This window comes from Manacus vitellinus, unplaced genomic scaffold (genome assembly GCF_001715985.3).
Source record: "Manacus vitellinus isolate BGI_N305 unplaced genomic scaffold, ASM171598v3 scaffold_1_pilon, whole genome shotgun sequence".
NCBI classification, from domain to species: Eukaryota; Metazoa; Chordata; class Aves; order Passeriformes; family Pipridae; genus Manacus; species Manacus vitellinus.
This window is the reverse complement of record NW_021939396.1, coordinates 46,384,390-46,409,381: the sequence shown is the minus strand read 5'-3', so window position 1 is coordinate 46,409,381 and position 24,992 is coordinate 46,384,390. Positions and strand designations below refer to the sequence as shown.

The window sequence follows — 24,992 nt, the reverse complement described above, 5'->3', positions numbered from 1 at the left end:
TGTTAGAAAATAAATACCATATATCTGGAATACAGAGAGTGGTTTATAAGACCAATATTTTCCCATTAAAAAAAAATCATTGAGAAACAATTTTGCATACTTTTAATTCTGTTGTGTTTTTTTCTAAAAAAATATTTTTACAAGGTGGTTAGATTGTGTTGACAAAATATAGCCAAGTTCCAGATGATGCTTTTGAAAATGCAATTGACATTAATTACATCCTTGTGATCCAAGGAACAAATTTAGTATTGAGATGTCAGTCTTTTGTTTGTAATTCATCAAAGTATTTGGAAAGGGGTAGATTGAAGGCTGGTGCTTACCTGTAGAACAGCAAAACCTGACAAAGTAGTTCTTCCTCCATGTCAAAACCAAGCATAAGATACAAGGGCAAAAGACAAGGGGTGCAAAACAAAATAGTACATCCATTCCAAAACGCGTGATTTCACCTAGTACCCACAAACTTTCCTTCTAGGCTTGTCTTGGAACAAAAACTATCCAGGCTGTGCCTGGAGCTTCCTTTCTTTTCAATATGTTTTGTACTGAGTCACTCATACACCACCCAGGGAAGCTGTTTCTCAGATGATTCAAACATACTTGCTTATGTCTGTTCTGGGCAGCACTGTATGTATTTGGTTGAGTTTGAGGCCACTTGTGGTCACCTGAAGTTGAGCCAAAAGAAGTGTGGTTTCAGCTCAGCCTTCAGCACTGACCTGCTTACAACAGAGCTGATACCAGTAGAAGTCCTGTCCTCCAGAAATTAGAGCAATGGTTTCCTGCTTGCATTCATGTTTGCAGAGTTTAGAAAATGCTGGCCCATGAAAGCCACCTGTAAACATTTGTACTCTTACTTTTTTTTGTCTGTGGCTGTTCATGGGGTTTACTACCACTTTCGTTATCAATCTGATGTCTACTCTTGATGCACCAAATTTGTTTTGCACAATCAGGGGAGAACAATGTTCATGTGAACATGTGATTTCTCCATGACACACACAGTGTGAACTCAGGTCTGAAAAAAACCCTTATGATGTAGGTAACCTTTCAGAGAATAGTATCTGCTCAAAAAGTTACCTCAGATACACACAGTAAACAAAATAGTAATTTCTTGCAAGCAAGACTATTTTTGTATTTTTTCTAAAAACAAAGAGTATTTTATTTACAGTGCTGGAAGATGGGGTAAACTGGAATACAAAGTTACATTAATATCAAGCAACAATGCAGTCAGTTATCTCTGTTCTTGTGCATTTTGCTACAGCTTTCTTCATATGGTGGCTTCCTAAGTTACCAAGTGAAATCTTTTGGCTTACCTAGTGAGGGCATGGTTCTTCTGAATAAGAGACCTGATATACGACTAACGGTAAGTTTTTAAATGCCATTTTTGGTTTTAAGCAACACCAATACCATGATTTTTATGTTACCTGACAACTATGGCCAATTTTGCTCCTATAGTGTACTTAACTTTAGTAGCAACTTGCTATTTTTCTGTAAAAGTGATTTTACTGCATTTTGCTTAAAGCCATCAACACATCTTTGTTGCCAAAGTAACATGTTATTAAACATAATGGATTTGAGAGCAAATAAAAAGATGAAATAGGATTCTCTCTGTAAAGTGCACATGTGGAAAAAAAAATTAATTAGTGCCTTACACACTTGTCAACAAGTATGGCCTGGTCTCTGCAAAAGATGCCCTGAATTCCATGTGTAATTAATCTCATTTTCTGTGAGAATTTTCTTCAGCATAAAATTAAACATAATTTCAAGGCTTCAAGGGACTGAAATAAAAATGCATTTGAGGTTAACAGCTTTTAAATTTAACCACTTTGTGGCCAAAATTTAAAATCTTTGGCTATTTGTTGGAATTCACAAGGTGGGGGGAGGGGGAGGCTTATTTCCTCAGACTGTCAGAAATATTAATTCAGAATTTTAGGATTGTTACTGGGAAACATGCCTCGTAAAGTACTACAGTAATATCCATAGTTGCTTGTGCACCAGGATGCAAAGGATAATGTTTGAAAATGCAAAAACATTTTAATAAAAAGTACTAACTAGTTCCTGTGAAAATTGATCAGCATTAATTTGGTTCTCTTCATGTTTTACTTGAAAGCAAGGTTATTAATAGGCAAAAACAGTGAAAACCTTGCTGACACTAGAACACAGTGCTCACTATACCACTTTGCTGACAAAATTTGCTACAGTTTTCAGAGGTATTACTTAGTTTTTATCTCCCAAAGAACAGGGTTAATGTTTCACCAAATTTTATTGCATCTGAACACTTTACCATAACAGGTAGTGAAACAGCAATGTTACATCCTCATTCTCACATAGGGCCATCAAATGGAAGTTGTTTATATGGATCCCAACAACCCTCTGCCTGATCGTCAATATTACGGGCGTGTGCAGCTGGTTGAGGTAAGAACTGAAGAAGGAAGGGCCTTCTCTTTTCTTCCCAGTGGCACATAAAAAATACACAGGTAATATAAATACACAGGTAATATGTGCAGAAATACCAAATACTTGATAATGGTAGTGAATATAAACTTAAATACTGTAGACCTTAAATATGAACAACATTTGTTCTCTCTCTTTATTGCCACATTGAACCTTGGTTCTGGTTCATGTCACCTAAATTTGGCACCTCTGAGCTAGGCATCTTGTCCAATTTAGCCCTTAGAACTCCCCTCCAGGGCTAGTGGAGAATTACTGAATCAGTCATCAATGGAAGATGATTCATTGCAGCCTCAGACTGTACTTAAAAGGGATGGAATGAACTGGTATCTGTTTTCCTTGGTGTCTAGTTATCTAGTTTAGAATGGGTGTCCAACATTCAAGTAGGTGAATTTAACAGGGATTATTCCTACTTAAATCTGTGCTCAGAAGATCAGACTAGGTTATTTATTTCTCTCTCATATGTAGGCAAAAAAGATGTTTCTTCAAGCCAGATTCCATTTTCAGTAATGCTGCATCCATTAGCAGCAAGACAGCATGTGAAGGTATCCCCGAAAGATTGGATTTCTAAGACTTCACCTACCTTAGAAGTAAAAGCATTTTCCTCCATTCTTTTATGGTTTGGAGGGTGATATCTCAAAGAAATTTGGATGACTGAAAAGGAACCTACAGGCTTCTTCACTTCTCAATACCTCAAAGATATACATAGCTTGCAAAGTAAAGGCAACATCAATTTTTATGCTCATTATTCTTTTTTCCACCCATTCTGTGTTTATTTTCCTGGCCCCTATTTCACTCCACCCCAATTGGCACTGCAAGGGTCTGTTCCATGGATCTTTTCTCCCATTTCCCGTCCTCCAGTCTTCTTTGCAGATACTCTTTTTAAGAAGCTGCAGGGCCGTGCTCATTTTGTACCCTTAATGCACAGGGAAACTTCAGGCATGCCAGCAGCAATAACCCTGTATCCAGAGAGGAACTGATGATAGTCCTGTCCAGACTGGATGGCTTACACATCAGAGGCCTGTACTTCACGGAGACTCAGCGGCTGACGCTCGGTGAGGTCGGGCTGGAAGAAGCCACCAGTGCAGGAAGCGGCAGCATTGCGTACAGCGTAGAGACGTGCTCCTGCCCTCCGGAGTACACCGGTGACTCATGTCAGGTAGGAAACGTTTGCCTTCATACAGCACCATTATCTTCTGTCTTGCCTGCAGCTATACATACTGCCTTCGTTAGAGGAACAGGCTAGTTATTAAAGTAATTAAGCGTGCTTCTTGTAAGCCTGTGCACTTTCAATGGCTCAAGTGCTTTCGCTGTCTGAGAAGCACTGTAGAGTTATGCAGCTCGTGATTGCTTTTGTGGAGCTGTGAATGTCATTTTACGTGTGTAAGGCACTATAATGATGGATTCCTCTGTGGTGCCCTCTGAGAGGCTGAATAATCTCAGTCAACACATACCTTAATGGAGAGAAGGTCAGTATTGACTTGATCAAAGTTTGTGAGATCATACACAGTGGAGAAGATTCCTGGTGTTCCTTATTTTAGCTGGGTCCAAGGGAAGTAGCATGAACCTAGATAATTCTACTGTATTTCTAGGAAAATATTTGAAATCTGAAATTAACATATTTGCAAAAAAAAATTTGGAGATACTTTTTGAAAGATAATGTAAACATTGCAAAGTAATACTGTTACCTGAAGACTGGTGAAATCCTAACCACAGCTGTAAATCCTGTCCTTGATGCTGTTCCTGTAGCTGTAATTCTTTTGGTTGTCTTTTTGCTTAGCTTAGAGCTTGACTGTTGCCACGTGTAAGCACCCAGTGCAGCAGAATAAAGTACTGGAGAGATAAGCAGTATGCAAAGTGCACAAAATATGAGAAATTACTCTCAGAAAATGGTTGGTGGTTACTCTAAAGCAACAATTGCTGTACTAACCTTGCAAAAGTTTTTTGAAATGAGAATGAACGAATAATATCTAGACTGAAGCAGCTGCAGAGAGACTGAACAAAAATATGTATGTCTGGCTTGCATTTCATTTGTGCATCCACTGCTCAGGGCAGCTATTCATCATCTCTCAAATACCATTTTGGAAATATTTTTTATTTTTTCATACATTTGGTGTTCTGTACCCCACACAAATTGATGAGCATTGACTGAACTTACTAGTGCCATTGCATTGCTTTCAACATACTGCCTTGATAAACCAGGCGTTTGGGTTTTTTTAATGTAGCCTGGTGGAAATACAAAGCCAAAGGAAGTGACCAAGACACTCACCTGGGAGGTTGGTAAGCCCCGTATGTTTATGCAGCATTACTCAGGCAGTGATTTACTGCTCGAATCACCCAGCTCTGTCTGGCTGCCGTAGGTGGGGAGGAGGTGATGCCTGCCCCACCCCGACTTAGGTATATATTGAGCTGCAGGAACTGCAGGGTTACTCGTTAACCTCAGGAACAGTAATGTGTGCTGTACGACTTGACTCACGTATAAAGTTTGAAGGTGGGGCCCATCACAGCACAGAGCCTCATTAATCTGAGTCAGAAGCTAGAGAAGAAGGGAGTGTATAAGAGAAGGAACGGGTGAGCACCGAAGGGATAGCAACGTATGTCCGCCGTGGGGCCAAAGTAAAATGATGGCCCAAGCACAGAGGCCAAGAAATGTAGGATGGCTGGTTGTCACGTTAGTGTCCCTGGGGCATTGTTTAACACAAGATATGCAACAGAGGCTCTCCTATCCCCACCTTCTGGAGAGGAGTCAGCAGCAACAAGTTCAAACGGATTTTTACCCAAGACAGGTAATTTGCTCATTTTCACTTGCTTCCTTCTTTCACTTTGTTTTTAAATTAACTAATTTGGTAACAACTTATGCATTACCTAATATAAATGTAATGAGAAGGCTGATCTTATGTCTCAAAGTACTTTGCCAACAAAAGTGTGTGCAAGAGTTTCTTTTAAATTGCTGTTATTTGAAAACAATGATCCTAAATACGTAAGCACTTGAAGGTGCTGAGCGAGAGCTTTATCTTCACATGGAATCAATTTATCATTTGTGTGGAAATCACAAATGCTGCTTCAAAAACAAAATGCCTGTGTACTCCAAATGTGTCCTTTTAAACACAGCATAAATAGAAAAACAAAAGGCTGCACAGATATTTTTCCAAATGCATCTGGATATGTTTTTAAAAGGTATGATTCATTTTGCTCTCCAAAAAAAAACTGTAAGTAAATAAAATTCATATGTATTAGGGCCTATATTTTACTTAGTCATGCTGTTTAATGTATTTCAGGCCCTGGTTTCTTCAGAAGCTGTGTATATTGGCTCCCTGTTGTTCAGGGAACATGTTCCCCCTTTTAAAAATGTATCTGAAAAACTTCAAATGTCTATTCTTAATTTAGTCCTTGCTCACACTGAAGTCAGTATTTGAAGTTTTTGATGGTATTAGTATTCTGTATACTTTTTTTTTTTCATTTATCCTATATGTAGAGAAGGCAAAGGTGCCACTAGCAACAGTTGCTTAAACAGCAGTAACTCATTATTCCTTTTGGGATCTGCTTTCTGAGAGGCTTTTTTTCCTTGGGCAGTTCTATCTATTGATAAATTCTTTTCAGATTAATCCTACCTCTGCATAAATACTTATACCTTGAACCACTGGAACATGATTTGTGACACCGTCCCACAAACCCTTTGCTCTTCAGATTAGTCCCATCAGTCTTGGTGGTGCAATTATTGTGAGAAAAGATTTATGGCTTTAAAGTTCAACTGTCACTTGTTTTCTGCATGTTGTTGGGGCCAACCCCTAACTGTGAGGTAGGGGTGAGTATAGGTACAGCACAGAAGTACATTCCCGGAGGCGGGAACCTGGGAGATGCTGGCTTCGTGGGGAGCACAGCTTTCTCCCCACTTCCATACAACCTCTGATCTTCCTTGCACCACACTAGCTTAGTTCCTAGTGAAAAGGAGCTAGGGAATGGAAGGGGTAGACTTATGTCCAGTCATTTTCGGTGTGGTTGTTGTGCCAGGAGTATGTGAGCAGAGAAGGTGGGTGTGAATTTTTGAATGGGTCTGTGCACAGGAGGGCTTCATGCTCACAGGAGGAACTCCTTATGCTTTCCCTGTCCTTGGCAAGCAAGAACCTGGTTTTAACACGAGTTACTACCTTCCTGGTGTAGGCTAATAAACCTGATGTCTCTTGCTTCATTCATAATGTCCCTCTGGTTCAGCTCTCTGCTTAAATCCAACTGTGATCTGACAGGCTGTGCTTCTGCTCCTGTGCTCTCAATAGCTAAACATTCTTCTCATGCTTCCCTAGTCTCCAGGGCAAGCCTGTACTTAGAAATTAGATCACTGTATATTTTGTTACATCACCTAGCTGTGTCTAGGCATGGCTTTGTGTAGTTCTTGGTAGACTTACTGTGGAAGTCATGATGAATGTATGTAAAAGATATCTAGAATTATTTCCAAGGAAATAATAGATCGTAGTGAAATTATATATTGAGATTTCATATAACCACTAGTTAATATGTGACATTTCCATATGTTCTTCCTAAGATTCACAATACAGTATTCTCATAGTCAAATGTTTTTCTGTGGTTTAATAATCATATTCAACACCTTTGTACATAGCCACAGGAAACGTGTTTTGCTCAGTGGTTAGTGAAAATTATTAAATCATCACTACCAAAATGTGTAAAGAGCAGGGGTGCAGCTGAAACTTCTTCATCTCCATTCATTGCTATTTGCTGCATTAGAATAAAGGAGCTTGCAAAGAAACGTGTTCCTTTACTCCTCCTTGGAAATGACAAACATTTCCAAAATACACTTCCCATAACGTGTTCTTTCCACCGACACTCGCTAATTTTTTTCTCTCTGCTTACTGTCTAGGAATGTGGCCTTGGATTTTATCGTGAGAATAAAGGATTATTTGCTGGACGTTGTGTGCCCTGCAACTGCAATGGAAATTCAAATAGATGTCAAGATGGTACTGGAAAATGTATTGTGAGTAACTACGAAAATTCAAGAAATTAATGGGAAGAAAAGGAGAAAAACTCATTTATCTTACTGCAGTATAGACTATGCAGTATTGTTAAATTCCAAGCAACTAAAAATAATCCTTGTATGCCTCATTCTCTAAATTTTGTACTGTTAATGAACCTAAGATGCATACACTTAAATGTATATTTGACATAACTGTGGGTGATTGGAGTAATTTGTGTCCTTGTTTTCAGTTTTTTTCTTCCTTCCCCTCTTATTTTTGTTAGGTCCTGGTACAAAAAGTCATCAAATTAGTACTTTTGGAAGCTTTTGTAGTTATTTATAATAAACATGGGTCTTATCCTGGCGTATGCAGTCCTTAGTGTTATACAAATATACTAATATTTGCCAATGCCGACAAACAGGACTTTTGTACAGTCTTTGCAGAATCTCTTGTTTAATCAGCTTCAGTGTATCTCCACAAACTTCAGTCTATAGCTAGATGGATTAAAAAATATTGAACTAAGATGAGATAATAAAAGCTAGATTAAATAGAAATTTTTAGCTGTTGCAGAAGGTGTAGTGGGGCAGATTTTGCTCCCTGGCACACTGTATTAAACCCAAAGCAGCCTCATGGGAGTGGATCAGCCCTTGTAGCAATGGAATTGTGACATTTGGCTGACTGTGCTTCTCCAGTTTATATCTATGATGCTTCTTTGAATACTTTGTTCTGAAAAATTCCCTCTTTAAAACTTTTCAGTAATTTTTCATTTACTGTGTAAACAAAAACTGTGCCAACATCTTTCACAGTCTGTCTTTTCTGTTACTTCTTCCTTGTTTGCACTGCATCCATTTTGCCTGCGGCGCATTCCTGTGCGTTATGTCATTTCCCCCGACTTCATCTGAACCAACCGTGTTGCTTTGATGGGAACCATAAACCAATTCAGCACATTCTGGGGGATGACTTACAGGCTGCTGCTTTGGAGGGGCAGGGCAGGCTGTGACAGGAAAGTGCTGCAGTAGAGCAAGAAAGATGAGGAAGTTTCACTTCAGATTAGAATTATGAAGGCAAATTTTACTTTCACCTCATGAAGTATGTGACTTAGATTTCTCTTCATCCCCTCTTTCTCACAGCTGGATTAACTTTCAGATAAAGCTAAATCAACCCTTGGCCCAAGGACAAGATTTAGGGCAAGCAAAGTCATCCAGAATAACGCAGTGAAAAATGAAAGCCCTGAGGGCCTGTATTTCCATTATGAGCCTCTGCCTAACCGTGAGCAAGTTAGTGTCTCTGTAGAGGAGCCATGGGACAAAGACCTGATGTGGGGCAGAGAAGAAAAGGAGCTTCCCATTGAGAAGCCACCAAGTTCCACATCCTAAGAGCAAAGCTTGTTCTCTTGGCTTCCTGCTCCTCACCTGGAGCCCCAGGCCCCAGTACCTACATATATCAGTGTCCTTTGAGTGTCAGCCTCCAGAGAAGGCTTTGTGAGGGAGGATAAGACAAGGCTGGCTCCTTCCCCTGTGGCAGCAGTGCCCTAGCTCAGGCAATAACTATCCCACTGCTGCATACCAGTGGAAGGAGAGGAGTGTGCTGCTGCACTGCTGAAAGCAGGGGAGAATGGAGGGCAGGAGGAGGTGGAGAAGACTGAAAGGCTGGTTCTTATGTGTAGGGAAAAGCCAGCTCTCTGCCATTAATCAGGCTTTGTGATCCTTGTGGTCCCTGCCCTTCCTCCTGGAAGGCATGTTCCCTCAGGGGCACCATGGTGCTGAGACTTGCTCATCCTGTGACATGTTGCTTCATGTCCTGTAACCCCATGTGTTTCATATAACCTCAGCGTTTCTGTTGTGGCCCTGACACACTCTACTCTGACTTCCTTATACCATATGGGTGCATACACAGTCAGTTGGGAATTTTCCTTTTAGGATTTGCAATACTTGATGGTTTGGAGATGCTGTGACTCCAGGACTGTCTCTGACCCTGTGAAACTTGAAGGAGGACCCATGAGGAAGCTGCTGGTCTGGCTTTATTCCGCTGTGCCTTGGGACCTCCAGCCCTTATATGCCATTTAACTAGAGGAGCAGCATGGCACATTTAGAGTGCCTTATGTGTGAAATAGCTTACGTTTTCTTTGCAATTACAGAATTGCTTCAGTTTCTGTAGACAGAGTGAGCAAAACAAAAAGCCAGGAGATAAACTTCAGGGGATGGGAGGAAGTTGCTCCAAGTTGAAACCAACACATGTATTTTTAAATATGTCTCTTTTACTCTTTTTGCAGTTAAATTTATTCTTCAGGATTATAAAAATTGACAGTAATTATTCAGAAACAATCTGAATTTTCCATTAGGTTTTTGCAGGAATATATGCACCAACTTTTATAGAGTCGGCACTTTAAAATTATTCCTTTTGCAAACATAGTGTCTTTGTGTTACTTGTTGTTTAATTTCATGTTAAATGTCTCATATTTTAACTGGAGCTTTTACTGTTCGTTCCCAGAACCTTTCATAATTGAGCCACAGATTTAGGTCTTTAACCAAAATGAAAACAAATTAGGGGTTACTACCTGCAGAGTTTGAGGGAAGGGCTGTTGATGTGGTTAAGGGAGTCTGGGTATGAAGAAATGTGGAGGAGAATGGAGTGTAAGAGGAGATGGGAGAGACAGAACTATTTCTCATTCATAGGGAAAAATGGTCCTCTACTGCTAGTCATGGTAGTAAAACATAGCCCTGAGCTATCAAGGTCCCTGAAATGGAAGCGTAATTTGCTCAGTAACCTCTTCCAGCCAATTTCCCACTTTATTTTTTTCCATCTTTCGCTTTATTTAGTACACCCTCAGCTCTGTGGGACATTGGATCAGTCTGTTGTGCACTGAAGACAAACAGCTGTAGGACTTAGGAGTGTGAATGCCTCTTGAGTGTTGGTCACTTGGAATTTTTATGGCTGCTTATGTATTTTTATGCCGCCTATGTATTTGAACAACTTCTATTTTAAATTAGCATCAATTTAGGTAATGCAAAAGCGACTTACTCATTCTGTCCCCATAAAATATAAATGTGTGACAATTAGACAGAACCAGAATTAAGAATTTTTCTAAAACAAAATGTAATTTGCAACAATTTTATCATGGAAAAAGTAACTCAATTGCATCAGTTTCAGTTGTATTCCTAGTCTTTGCTTTTCATTATTTCATTATTTTATTATTTCATTGTTTATTCCAGTTACCCCAGATACCAAGTAACACATGCACTGGAGAAACTACGTGAAACTCAGTTCTGATCTGAATCTATTAAGAGAAACAATTTTTGTATTAATTTAATGGGATTTTTTTAAAGAATGTACTTGGACTCAATTCATTGCATGCTTTTAAATTATATCTGCCTTCTAATTAGTGTTAAGATGCAAAATTTAAACGTAGTGGGTTTTTTTAATTGGAATATCAAGACATAGAGAGTGTTTTAATGGAATGTTCCTTAACTGACCATGCACCTGATTGAATTTCCTTAAAAATATGTTTAATTCTGCTTATTTATCAATTCCTTTTCTGCAGTAGGGAGGAACTTGTGCTTTCTGTGGTTAGAAAATTGACTGAAACTGCTCTGTCCTGGTTGTGAAGGCAATATGGCAATAAATGCTTGATTATGTGGAGGGGAAAGAAAATATCCTCTAAATAGATTAGCTGTATTTTTTTAAAAATAGTAAAGTCATACTGAGTGGTAAAGCACTGCTAACTGTCTTGCTTGTTTCCTTTTCAAGAACTGTCAGTATAATTCTGCTGGGGAGAAATGTGAGCACTGTAAAGATGGTTATTTTGGAGATGCCACTCAGGGTTCCTGCCGGATGTGTCCTTGCCCCTATACAAACAGGTACAGTAAAAGCTTGTAAGAAGTCAAGGAGGGGAGGGGAAAAAAAACATGAGAGAAAAACCCCAAACCATAAGCCCAAACTCTGCTGCCATAGGCAGATAATAATCTTCTGTGTTCTCATATTGCTCAACATAGTGTGGCATCAGACCCATTTGAGACACATTACACCAGCAGTAACTTGGTAGTCTGTCTCACAGCTTTGCCTTTTCTCATGAGCTGAGCATTCTAATTCTCACTCAGACCCTGAACTTTAACTTTATGAGTACATCCTCAGCTCAGTGGGACATTGGATGGGCTTCAGAGGCATGCTGCTCACAGCCTTGGGGAGCCCCAGGCAGTTGTAGTGGGCTTACATACAAAACCACGAGTAACTCCTTCATAATGGCAAATGTAGGATGGAAGCCCTTTCCCTTACTGGACATATCCAGGATCTTTCTTGTTTACTGAAATGCAAGATGTTTAACAGTATTACTCTGGCTAGGAGATAAGTAACAACAGTGAAACAAGCCTTTTATATGAATTCAGAAAAATTAGTAAGATGCAAAAATAATATAAAAACATTCAAGCTCTTAAGCATGTATTTAGAACTCTGAAAGAGTGTGGTTGCTCTTCACGTGGACGCTCTGTTGGAAGTGTAAACATGCAAAGCTGAAAAAAATGAAACTTCCTTGGATCTAATGAGGTTGCCAGGTTTTTAAAATTGGGCAATAAATTGCATTTTAAACGCACAGTATGTTTAGGCACATTGTCATCGTTGGTCAGTTTTGAAATGTGTTAAATAAAATCAATTTTTTTCTAAATTAAGCTATAAATTGCTAAAGGCACCACATAATATTTGCCAGGTGCATTAGCAAACACCAACTAAGCTTAAGTAAGAGATTTACACTATCAGACAATAGACAGGTTTTTCATTTATCAGAGAACTCTCTGATAGATCTAGTTTTGACAGCCTCTTCTGCAGGTTCTTGCCTGAAGCTGACTGAACATGTTTTAAGAGTGCTGAAATACCTATTTCAGAGAGACCATAAACCTATGCAGTTTCATAGCTGCACATTAGGGTAGTGAATCTCATTCCTGACATAGGAAATGCACCCCACCTGGCATTATTGGAGTTGCAGTCTTCCATCTAGTAAAATAATATGCAATGCTTAGTGCAGACATTTGTCTTTGATACACAGACTTGCTTTATCCAACTGTTCATAGATTAAAAAATGAAAATAGCAAACATGGCCTGCCCCACTTCATCTCCTGCCTTCTCCTTCCTGAACATTGGACAAAATAATGGTTTCTCTCCAAGTGAAATTTGAATCCAGATAATTCTGCTAGAAAGAGCAGAGAAAAATATTTATTATGTTAACCGGATATTCCCTAGAGATTCCAAACATGCTGCACAACTTTACTCAGCCTCGGTTAAAAATACCCTAAACAATATTAGCTATGTAAAAATATCCACTAATGTTGTCATCCATTAAAAAGGAAGAAAAGAAAAGCAAAGCTATACAAACAGGAGGAAATGTTGTCTAGCACAGGCTATTGATTCTTGCCTACTAAGATAAAATAGCTACCCAGACTTGTTTTATTTTATGACATCACTACTAAGGTTTATTTTAGGCATTCCTTTGGGTAGTGCACTATTAATAGTCAGTCCACAGGGTCAGGAAAGGGTTATTTTTTAGTCTAAGGGAATAATATACACAAAAAATATGAAACTTCAAAGAATTAGTCACGGTAGATTATCTAGAGGCAATTAAATTAGCTGAGAAGTACTTTGGTGGTATAAATAATTTTTTAATCTGAAAGTCATTAAACTGGACCTCAAGAGTGTAAAACCTATTTGATGATGTGCTAACGATAATATTTTCTTCTTCTCAAAGATTTGCAACTGGTTGTGTGGCAAATGGTGAAGAAATTCAGTGTCTCTGCAAAGAAGGTTACACCGGAGTTCGTTGTGAACGGTAGGTGACTTGTTTCTCAAAACTAACGTTTTTGAGAGGCACCATAAAAAGAAGTATGTCTGTATTGGGTAATACATACAGACATATGGTAATATTGGGTAATATATGTCTGTATTGGGTAATATATATGGACATAGTATGCACATGCTTAAGGAGTAGCTGCTTACATGCAGAGCTGCTAAAAAGTGGTGTTCTAGTGTAATTCCAGCAATAAACCCAATGCTTCCTTGAAGAAATGTAAGCAATTCTCCACAGACTAGTGACTACACAATTTTTACCAAAAAGAGAAGTGTCAGCCTCTTTGCTTAAGTGCCCTATGCCTTGCCTTATCCTGCACTCTGGTAATAGTAACTTCCACTTCCTTCATCCCTTTTCAGGTTAAAAACATCGTCCTGTTTCCTCCAATGTACATGATGGTGTTTCAATGGTCTTAATTATCCCACAGCAACCATGTAACATTTAGCACCATACCCTTGATCTAAAATCATTCTAATGTGATCCACAGCTGGAGCTTACACACACCAGGCTGAAGCCATCTCTTTTGCTGGAACATTGCAGCAGTTTGGCAAAGCCAAGGAGGAACAACATGGCAGTTTGAGGCAGGCAGATGAACCAATTTCACTGAGTTTCAAATCCATGGAGAACTTAAGTGTAATGGAATGGTGTTGTGTGGTTTGGAAACTTGAGGCCAATAAGTCATGATGTCTCATCTGTAGACAGGACCTCAGTAGGACACTGTCTTGTGCTTCAAGACTGTTATCTTAGACAGCTAATCTGCAGGTTATAGAGACTTTCTCTTCTAGATATAGCTGTACGTCAGCTACTCATCATGGCCCTTTGATCCCACATTACCAATCTTATAGGTCTTAAAACAGAGTGACTTCTAGGAGTATTAGCTAGCCAGTCTGGACAATATATTTTACCTGTGAAATATTTAGAGATCATGCACACAGACTGCTTTGCTGACAGGTGGCAAGAGGAGGTATCACCCAGCCAGAAGGTTGATGATTTCATTCAGTGCCATTACTGTTTGAAATCTCAGCTGTGCTTGCATTGTGATCTTCCTTATTACATGTTTTCTGGTGGGATCACAGACCAGAGTGGTATGGTTTGCTGGGTTAAGCCTTGTCAAATTCCTTGTGTATCTGTGTGCACTGTATTTTTTCAGATTAAGTGAATTATTCCTATAAGAGCATTGTGGGAGTGCTGTTATTTTTAGAAAAAAATTCTGCAGCACTTACGAAGATATTTTTAGCATAGTACAGAGGATACTGTAAACCAAAAATATATCCTTTCTGTTTAAGTCAAGACATGAAATTAAAAGTTCTTGAAAGTTTCTTCAGGACAATAACTGGGATTTTTTCTCAAGGGAAAGTATGTTTCACAAAAGTAACTTCAGATATTTAATCCAAATTACTTGTATCTCTTTATCTAGCTGTGCTCCAGGATATTTTGGAAATCCACAAAAATATGGAGGCTACTGTCAGAAATGTAACTGTAATGATAATGGGCAGCTGGCTAGCTGTGACCACCTGACCGGAGGTACGTGAGGGCCTGTAAACATGGGAGAGAGTGTTGTTTTCTTTTTAGGAAGCAAAGAAGGAAGGTACTTGGATAAGCTGAACTGAAGGAAAGATCTAGACTTGAAAGAAATGTAGATAATATTTTACAAAATGTAAGATTTCCTACAACATAACAACATAGTAATAGATGGGCTGTCCTGAGTCATCAAGTTTACCCTTGTAAGCCATTTTATCCTGTATTTCCCTTCATAAATAGTACCAATTTTTTTTTGTTTCATGGCTATGTTCTTAAATGCATCATAGTTCCTCTGCTGACATGGTTAAATTATATCATGCCAGTCTGTGTTGATGGACTTATGAAACTGAGCATTCTCAATGTGCCTTGTTAAAATGTATTTGGCACAGATTAGTGATGTCTTTGGAGTCTGCGTCAGGCACTGCCTTCTTAGGTATTCAAGCTAACTGCATTTACAGTGGAAGCTAGAAACTGACCTCAGGAGGCTGTTTTATAAATCCAGCTATACACTGCTCTGCTAGCTAAGACATCTGTGATTTTCCCATAATCAGTCACACAGGTACTTCACTACTAGTAAGCTCTTATATAATACCATGGGCATATGTTTGCTTTATCTATTATAACTTTGAAGTAGAGGGCCTGATCATCCCTACATTCCTCAGACTGTGTTTACCTCAATTCACCTCAGTCCCGTGGGATACTCCTTTCTATTCAGAAACACATAAGCCGCTGCTCCTGAAATGACCTTAACTTTTCTTTCCCTGTAGACAGATTTTCCTCCTCATATGTTAGTGAAGTTTCCAACTATTAACTCCAAATATTTCTCTTTCAAATACGCTCTTCATTGCTCTGCACTGCTGTTCACACTGCAGTCTAGTAACTGCAAGGATCACATTATCTTTCTTTGGCCACAGAAATTAGAAAACCAGCAGGTGATGTGAACTGCTGTTGGCAACTGGTGCAATTTTTCAATAGCTTGTTCTCATTTCGCATTTCATCATGGAGGTAATACATCTCTATTATATTTATACCTTGTATGGAACAGATCCAACCAGTGTTTGATGTTTTATCATTCCTTTCTTTTTGAAGCAAGAGTTTGCTGGCACAAACTAATCCGTAGGGCAAAATTCAATGTGCCAGTTTGTTTTCCTCCAACTATACATTCTGATCAGCCATCTCTTTCTCTGCATTAGGAATAAAACCCTCTGTGATCATCGGCACAGCATGTTCTAGAAGGTTTCTTTTGCGTGATGTTCGGTGCTTGGCCAACACTTCACCATTTCTTGGCTGATGCTGTTTGTGCACAAGCTGTAATAATAGTTTTATTTAATTGGTACTTCACAGCGACAGCTGAAATGTGTCTGGTGTTAGCTGAATTACACAACAACAGAATTGCATGGGTATTTGAATCTCAAAATAATTTCCTTCATTCTCTCACAAATATATTCTTTGTGACTTGTCTGCTTTTGGCAGCAACGATCACTACCAATCCCATTTAACTTCCTGATGATTTAATGTGCAAGTGCCAAAGGAAATGGCACATCTAGGCAGTGTGTTCCAGGCTGTTTCATGCTGCTGTTAAAGTTCAGGTCCAATTTTATCACTGTACCCTCTCACAGTTGCAAGCTGTTGTTGACTGTTGACAGCAGCAGCCTATATCAGGTGCATCCTTTTCCTGCAGAGTAAAAGACATAGAATGATTAGGGTTGGAAAAGACCTCCAAGAGCATCAAGTTTAAGCTTTGATCAACATGCACAGCTGTTTTCATTTTCAAGAGGAGATGATATTTTGGCAGTAAGACCAAGCCTGTAAAAGGGACTTGGGCATCAAGACGGGGAAGATTCCCGTTATCTATGTAATATGATTTGTAGGAGCCAGTTCCTCTCCTTCCTCCTAGGAGTTAGGATCCCAGGATGTTACAATTCCACGTGCACTTGGGGATTGTTAAGCTTCTTGTAACAGGGTTCATAAAGCAAATGAACAAAACGAAAGAGCACTGTGGAGATGCAGTTACTTGTGATGGCTTGTTGAAAAGTCTGGGGGCAATGTTTGTTACATACCACCTCTATCTGTGGTCCAAGCTCCATGCCTTGGTTTATATAAAATGCCTCCTTCCGTGCATACACTGTGGATTTCTCTCAAGGTTAATTAATACCTAAATCTTGCAATATGTGATAGGTATGAAGGAAATCCATAAATATTTCTTAGTTCCTTGTGGGTAAGACATTCTTTGGGGAATCAGAATCTGTGGTTTGAACATGGATACTAAGGTAGATAAAGGGGTTTGAACTTACGTCCAGGGTAAAATGCTTTAACAGTATAGTCATAGAATAATAAAATATCCTGAGTTAGAAGGAACCCACAGAGATCATTGATGTCCAGCTCCTGGACCTGCAGAGGACAGCCCCATGTGCCTGAGAGCAAATACATACTGATGTCCAAAAGCTTCTTGAACTCTGTCTTGGCTCCAATGCCCCTGGTGTTATTCTAGGCAAATTCTAGGAATACATTCGGCACACTCAATATGAGAGGGCCTTCTGCTGCTACCCAAGTGGCATATATTAGGGGATTACACTAAGTTTCCTTTGAGGGATGGAAAAGGCATTGCTTACAGCAAGGCATAAGTGGGAGCGAAATATTTTGGCATTTTCAAACCTTCTGGGCATTTCAGATCATTGACAGTGAGTGTAGATTTATGGAAGGGAAGCACTGTGTTTTAATGGCTGCCAACCATGAAAAGTGAGGGCAAAAATGAAATAGTATTTCCATAAGAAAACTTTGGTTACTAATGACAATCTTGTCATTTCAGAATGTTTCAATAAAGAACCAAAAGATGTGGATCCCAATGAAGATTGTGACTGTAAGTAATAAAATAGAACTTCAGTTGGATTACTTTCAGCTGGTTTCAGATGCATATAGCCCTTTTAAGGGCTACAGAGTTTAAAAAGGACTGGAGGTATCCTGTAATAAACATTTTAAAAGCAAACATTCAACCAAACACTTGGAAAAATGATTAAAGAGGCAGTCAGCTATTCAGATGTAAATTCAGATCTCCTTCTTATTTCTGGCTTTGGTCACTTTCCTTTATACTGCGGGCTTTGTCGTTGCCTTTGTTCTTCAGGCATTACCAGATGACAACCTTCAAAGCATTTCCATTGCATCTCACTTATTAATGTGCTCAGTGAAATGTTCTCTGTGTCAAATATCAATGATATATATTGATTTCCATTGCTCGTGCTCCCTCCAGCTTGCGATAGCTGTGTGATTACGCTGCTGAAGGATTTGAGCACAATAGGTGACGAGCTTCAGCTCATTAAGTCTCAGCTGCAAAATGTCGATGCAAGTACCCACACGCTGGAGCAGATGAGGCATCTGGAAACACGCATCAAGGACTTAAAGGTAGGCACACAGAAACAGAAAAGGGGATTTCAGATTAAGCGGATAAGAAATGAACCCAGAAGCTTAGGTTTTGTCAGTTTGCAAGGGGACGTACATCAGCATTTGATTTCAAATACCAGATGCTGGCAGCACTGGGCTTCACTTGTTGGAAGATATCTGTGGTTTCTATGTCATGCTCTGAAATAGAATTTGTATCTCTGCTTTTTCTTAGGCCTGCTCCCCTTGAAAGTTATATTTCTGAGGTTTCCCTCTGGCTCTGTCTTTTTCAAGCACTTCATATCTCTGCATTACTGAAAAAAAACAATATTCCAGTTGCCATTACTGAAATTAATTTTGAAAATGTTTTTTAGTTGGAATAGCTGATGCTGTACTCACAAATAATAAAAAACAGGTTTTGGGAAGCAATTGGTGAGTTTTCGTGTCAGTAACGCTGCTTTTATTTACATTGGATAAAGGTCTAAGCACATGAATGTTTTGCTTTTTGACTCCTGTGTATGGGTGATTTATTGGCTTATTTTTTCCTTTCTTTTCAGGTCTTATTGAACAACTACCGTTCTGTTGTTCATAATCAAGGTTCAAAGGTAGATGAGTTGGAGACAGAATTCACTAAACTAAATAGTGATGTAAATGCTCTTCAGGAAAAGGTGACTTACCAAATCAATTTAAAAATACACATCTCCTGAGTATATATTGGCATGCTGTATCCAGATATTTTTAATCTATTATTTTTTTTCCTTGCTAGGCTGAAATGAACTACAAAGCAGCTGAGAGATTATTTAATAATTTTGGCCAAACTCATCAGAAAGGAAAGGATTTGGTTTCACGAATACAAATAGTTGTCAACAATATACAAGGTAAAAATTAGTTTCTAACTCCATAACATGATTTTGTTTTATGAAATCTTTTCAATTTATTTACAATATTCTTAATTAAACAGGAGAGGTTTTGTTAGAAAACAACTTCAGAAGTCAGAATTTAGTCATAGCTCTGGAATTCACTCTTCCTATTAGAAATCTAATATATAATGTTAGTTTAGGAGCCTGCCTTCCCTATGGAGTGAATAGAGACAGAGAAACTTCACCACAGGGACATTTAGAACAACAAATTGACTATACTGACTTAAGTCTAACTTTATTCTAGATTGCCATCATAGGCTCTTTAAAGTTAGAAGCTTAAAATTATTGCTGTGAAATTGGTCATTTGGGACAAATTTCAAGCTCAATGCCATCTTACTAGCTCTGGTTGTGTGACATGGGATACTTTTCATCTTAATAGAATTAATGCAAAATGGATCAGCTTCATTAAGGAATTCAGGAATAGGCCTGTCTATTTCAGAAAAGAAATTGGCACTGTCATTTGTGTCTTTTGAATAGGCTTGAGCTCATTCTTTCTTTGACTTTTACAATGCTTTTTTCAGTGCTCCTGGAACAAATAGCTGGTACAAATGCAGAAGGTAACAGCTTGCCCTTGGGAGATGCCTCTGAAGAACTGGCAGAAGCTCAACGCATGATGAGGGAGATGCGAAACCGTAACTTTGGCCAACTTCAAGCCGAGGCAGAGAAGGAGCGAACAGAGGCTCAGCGGTGTAAGTGCTTGTTCTCTCAGCTTCTTACTCTCCAGAAAGATCAGTCTTAAAACTGGAGCATTATTGATTGTTTGGGATGGAGTGCAGGGAGAGGCCTTTTGGAGTGAACCCCTGGGATCTGTAGCGGTTGTTCGTCAACAGGAAAGTTGTAGTGGTAGTTTTGGAGGGGATTTAAAGGCATTTTTAGTTTGTTTTGGAAGAAACTGAGTTGAGTTGGGGAAGAAACCCAGTAGATACTTGTTTTGTAATTAGATCGATCTCAGTGAAATAAAGATGTAGCCATTATAATACACCTATGCAGCACTTCCGTGTATTGTAATACGTAGGCTGCGGTATGTACAGCTATTTTAGAGAAATTACGGGTTTAATTTAACAACAGATTTTCAGAAGCTGCTAGAGTAGTTTGAGGGCCAGATCATACAAGGATTAGGAAAGTTAGAAGTTCTAGTTGCACTAGTTGTACTCCCTTTTGTGTTCTCTACACGTTTGACTGGGACATTCAGAAACTTCATTCCAGACATGAAAGACAGCAAGAACAACAATGTCACAGGCATATCTCCTAACCAGGGGCATAGCTGAGGAATGTAAGAGATTAAGAGTCATAGTTTATTTCCCCCAACTTTGATACCTATCTCTGAGAAATTCTACTGTATCCTATTTTGTAGGCAGTGAAATAACACTCTTAGGAGATTAATTTGATCTCTTTTGTGTTCCTACTCTCTTTCAGATTACATGGGCCCATATCTCTCCATTGATTAAAGGGGAGACATTGATGACTACTGCAGTTGTAGATGTCTACATTGCAGTTGAAACTGTTGATGAAATTGTGTTAGTTCCGTATTAAAAAAAAAGAAAATTATTTAGTATTTGCAGCCTCACCCTTAGGTAATTTAGAAAATGTTTATTTGTGCTTTGTGTCTGCAGCAGCAAACTAGTGAGCAGATTTGATCCAGGGAGATGCTGAATACTGTCTCTGCTGTAGTAACACTGAGATTAGCACTGCAAAGGATGCTCAGTACACACAAGCACAGCTTTCTAATCCTAAATGTCAAACCCTTTTGAATGAACTTTGTTCTGCTTCTCTTCTTCTCTGAAAAAAAACTTTTCTTTTTGGTCCCAATACTGCAGTACTGACACGTATTAAGAATGAACTACAAAAGTACCACCAAGAAAATCATGGGCTTATTAAAGCTGTGAGGGATTCACTGAATGAATATGAATCCAAAATCGCTGACCTTCGTGAAGCTCTGAATGATGCAACAGGGCAAATCAAGCAGGCTGAAAACTTAAACAGAGACAATGGAGTTCTGTTGGAAGACATTAAGGTAATGTTGGGCTTCTGGAGAAGAAAGTTAGAACTCGGGAGATAAGAAGCTTTTGATTGCTGCTTTTGCCAAGCAGCACTAATTCTGTAGGCTTTCTCCAGGGTCTCTTTCCATCATTTGATGTGTGTATGGATAGGTGTAAACATAGTCTCTAGTCCCACTTGTGGCCTCTTTGTGGGACCAAGACAGCGTGACCAAGACAACTCTGATAAGAGCAGGGAAGAAGAGTCTCTTCCTAGCACTTCAGCTGCCACTAGTGTTTTTGTTTCCTATTCTAGATCAAATTCATGATGCTGATGTACTTTTTTAGTAAGTGCTTTAAAGTATTTGGCTTTAGCAACCGTGAAAGATGGGAGCAGATATGTGTGCAATACTGTTAAATTATTTGGGATTAATGTTCTGTAGAACTGCTTCTGAGGTCTCATCAGAAATGTGACAAGAAACACCTGTCCTTCCTGAGCAATGTTTGATTTTTAGAGCTGGTAAAATAGTACGAGAAATGCGTGCTGCAGCACCCATTCTTTTAATTGTGATTTTGCTGAAATATATCACTGTTTTAGCACACTCATGTCCATACAGTTTTCTGACACTGCTTGAACAAAAGAATTCCTTCATTCAACTGTCCATTTCAATATTTAATTGAACCTTTGTGTTCATGGACTAGATATTGTGCGTGTTCCATAAGTGTGCACAGTTGTGTTAAAAGATGGACGAGTAGGTACAGGTCTTACATCTCCTGATACACTTCTGTGGTAGAGAGATTTGACACGTTACAGTGATAGAAGCCGAGCTGAAGAGAGTTATGTGTCCTTACCTGCAACACCACTTGTCTGGCTGTGTTTGTGGTGTGCCATTATCCTAGAGCTACACTGTGGGTTGTCACAGGGCTGCCCGAGACTGAGTGGCTTCAATCCCCTCAAAGCTTTCAAGATAAGGCGGGGAGATTTCACACCTCCTTTTTGGTAAGATCCCCAGATGAAGGGATAGTGTAATCATTTTATTCATGCTTTTCAAAGAACGTAGAAGATCAAGGTAGTCACCAGGGAGCTGTTTTTAAAGTTTCCAGGTTTGAAGTTTGCAGGTTTGAGATATCAGACACTTAGATGGTCTGTCTCGACAGTTTATCTCAGCTGACCCATACTCCTTTTACTTTGACTATTAGTAACTAAACTACTGCAGTCTGCTGTCCAGCTTTATGCTGTGCTAGTGCAGACTCCTGAGTTTTCCCTTCTAATAGGATAGCATTATTTCCTAAACATTAGAGGCATTTGATTAACACAGCAACAGTACCTTCAGTAAATCCTACTGCCAGCTAGATTGAGTAGGTATGGTTTTTCCTGCCCCTTATTTTTAACTCAATCACATGTTGTTCAACTTTTCTTTTTTCCTCAGAAACGGATTGAGGAGACAAAGGTACAACAGAATGGTATCTTGAGTGTTCTGAGCTCTGCCCGATCTTCCCTGACCCAAGCTAACAGTGTACTTGGATTATTGCAAAAGAGTAAAGAGGTATAATTTACCTTCTTAACACAAGGTTGAAAACCCCAATATGCTGCTGTCACTGTAATGGGTAGCATAGCTGGGAGACAGGGCTCGTTTGAGCCTCACAACAAAGGATCTCACGGCCCATCCTGGATGCAAAAGGAGTCTGCCTGCACAGGTGTCTGTAAGGGAAGCTCTTTGAGGGTTGTGATCTGTCTGAGGAAGATACTGAACTGCAGATGTCAGAATCTGGGAGAAGGTCTGTGAGAAATACCATAAGCAGTTGTGATATTCTTGTATTTCTTTCTGGGCAATTGTTTTCAGCCACAGCCAGAGACATAGTGGGCTAGAAGGGTCTTTGCTCTGACTCAGTTTTTATGTAATGGGTCTGGAAGCATAATGTAATGACTAGCAGTTGTTTCCAATAACCTGCAGAGTAAGCTGGAACATAATGTTTTTCCCCTTGCTCTCCTCAGATGCAAAGTATATGTCACACTAAAGTAGACAAGTACAAAATCAAGCATGTACGAATAAAATAAAATAAAATTTTATCTTTATAAATCCATAGGAATATGAAAGCCTGGCTGCTCAGCTGGATGGAGCAAGGAAGGATATGAATGAAAAACTGACAAATATCTCATCAGCAAGCAAAGAACCATTGGTAGTGAGGGCCGAGGAACATGCCAAATCTTTGCAAGACTTGGCAAAACAACTAGAAGAGTATGTTGCCATTCCTATAATTGAGTAATTTTTGTACAGAGCATCCATGGTTGTAGTGGTCTGTCTGTAACTTCACTTGCTTTAATAACTGTTTGCAAAGTTAGAGAGAAATTAAGTTGATCTTTTTCTGCTTCTTCATAATGTGTGGAAGTTTTCTTTTTTCTCCACAAAACAGCTCTTCCTGTATTTTCACTGATTTTTTTCTCCCAGAGGTGCAAACTCCCATAATACTCTTTTATACTACTGCACTTACACTTCATTAACATCTTACTAACAAGAGAAAGTCCTCATGTACAGAGTAGGAAGATGTTTAGCATATTTTTTTGTAGAGTTATTTCCAGTACTCGTACTCAGGGATGCTTTTATGATATCAGTGAATTGAGGCAAATAATTGGAAGAAATGCTATCTTGGCAGTCTTCAGACACACCTGCCTAGCATTACTAAGGAAAAGACTTCCTATAGTTTTCTCATCCTTCCAAGGAGTCTTCTAGAAAGGCAAAAATATTATAAACTTGATAGGAATCAAGTGTTTCTCCATTTTTTGTACTTTGGGTTGGAATTATGGGAGTTTTGGAGGCCTTCTGTGGTACATCAGAACAAAATGAAAAAAAAAAAAAATGAAATCCTGATTTATTTTTCCCCGTGCAAGTTATTTGCATTTGTCATTACACCAATTAGAAACCTCAAAAAGTTAAATTCCAAAATACCTAACTCAGCTGGAAAATTCTTAGTTAAAACCCCCCACATTTTCATTAGTTTTTTTTGTTAGTTTTCAGTGTTATTTTTTTCAGTTAAGACGACACTGTTCTCACAGATACAAGGCAGCTAATATTGGACAATTGTACAGTTCACGGGGAGTGGGTAGAAGAGATTTTGTCTATGGTTTCTGATTCCAGAGCTGCTGTGCTGGTTTTTGGGGAAAACATGAAAGGTCTTGTAGTTGCTCCATCTTTGTGCTTCATTAGGATGATGAAGCAGCCAGAGATGATCTGGAATCTACAATTCTATGAATTCCTCTTAACTGAAGTGTATTTGGAGGGCTATGATCGAGGTGCTGTATTGGCCAAGTGCTTTGGTAAATTTTCTCCATCTTAATCATTTAAAGGCTGCTTTGGAGGCCCACAGTTGTGCTTTTCCATGTGCCAGAATTCATCCTGTCTTCTGAAGAATCTTTGTGTGTTGTTCTGCTTCCAAGTTTGCTATTTTTGCAGAATGAAGTTACAGATCTAACAGAAAAACATTTTCTGTATTTTCATTACTTAGAAAAGACTGAGTTCAGATCTGTTCAGAATACTTCTCAAAGTCCACAGCCTTTGCAGAAGGCTGCATTTTTTACCCTTTTTCCCACAGAATAAAGAATAGTGCCAGGAAGGATGAGTTGGTAGGCTGTGCTGTGGAAGCTTCTACTGCTTATGACAACATTATTAATGCCATCAAGGCAGCAGAGGAAGCAGCCAACCAAGCTGGGAAAGCAGCTGACTCAGCTTTATTGGTAAGTACCTGTAAGTGGCCAAATTGTGGTAAACTTGTTACAACTAGATTTTTGTTTTCTTTAACTGTCAGAGAGGCACCGAAATCAAAGACCTGTGTATCTTGTCATGCTTTATTTGTCTGTGACCATCACATGAGTTGCTATTCTGCATGTTCAGGAATTAGCCTTGACTCACCACTAAACAGGCCCTTCTCGCTGCCTTTCTGGTGAGACTGTTCATATGAATAC

At 39.1% G+C, this 24,992-nt stretch overlaps 1 protein-coding gene across 1 annotated transcript in view; it reads left to right on the top strand.

Moving 5' to 3' along the window:
- LAMA3 (laminin subunit alpha 3) overlaps positions 1 to 24,992 on the top strand; it is a 107,816-nt gene that overhangs the window by 63,972 nt on the left and 18,852 nt on the right. The window contains exons 38-53 of the mRNA XM_018080963.2: positions 1,253 to 1,354; positions 2,323 to 2,406; positions 3,371 to 3,601; positions 7,316 to 7,429; positions 11,157 to 11,266; positions 13,141 to 13,221; positions 14,657 to 14,763; positions 17,570 to 17,620; positions 18,008 to 18,159; positions 18,693 to 18,803; positions 18,902 to 19,013; positions 19,577 to 19,744; positions 20,873 to 21,069; positions 22,462 to 22,578; positions 23,120 to 23,271; positions 24,623 to 24,764. Coding sequence (XP_017936452.2) covers positions 1,253 to 1,354; positions 2,323 to 2,406; positions 3,371 to 3,601; positions 7,316 to 7,429; positions 11,157 to 11,266; positions 13,141 to 13,221; positions 14,657 to 14,763; positions 17,570 to 17,620; positions 18,008 to 18,159; positions 18,693 to 18,803; positions 18,902 to 19,013; positions 19,577 to 19,744; positions 20,873 to 21,069; positions 22,462 to 22,578; positions 23,120 to 23,271; positions 24,623 to 24,764 — 2,031 coding nt within the window. The remainder of the gene's footprint in view (positions 1 to 1,252; positions 1,355 to 2,322; positions 2,407 to 3,370; positions 3,602 to 7,315; positions 7,430 to 11,156; positions 11,267 to 13,140; positions 13,222 to 14,656; positions 14,764 to 17,569; positions 17,621 to 18,007; positions 18,160 to 18,692; positions 18,804 to 18,901; positions 19,014 to 19,576; positions 19,745 to 20,872; positions 21,070 to 22,461; positions 22,579 to 23,119; positions 23,272 to 24,622; positions 24,765 to 24,992) is intronic.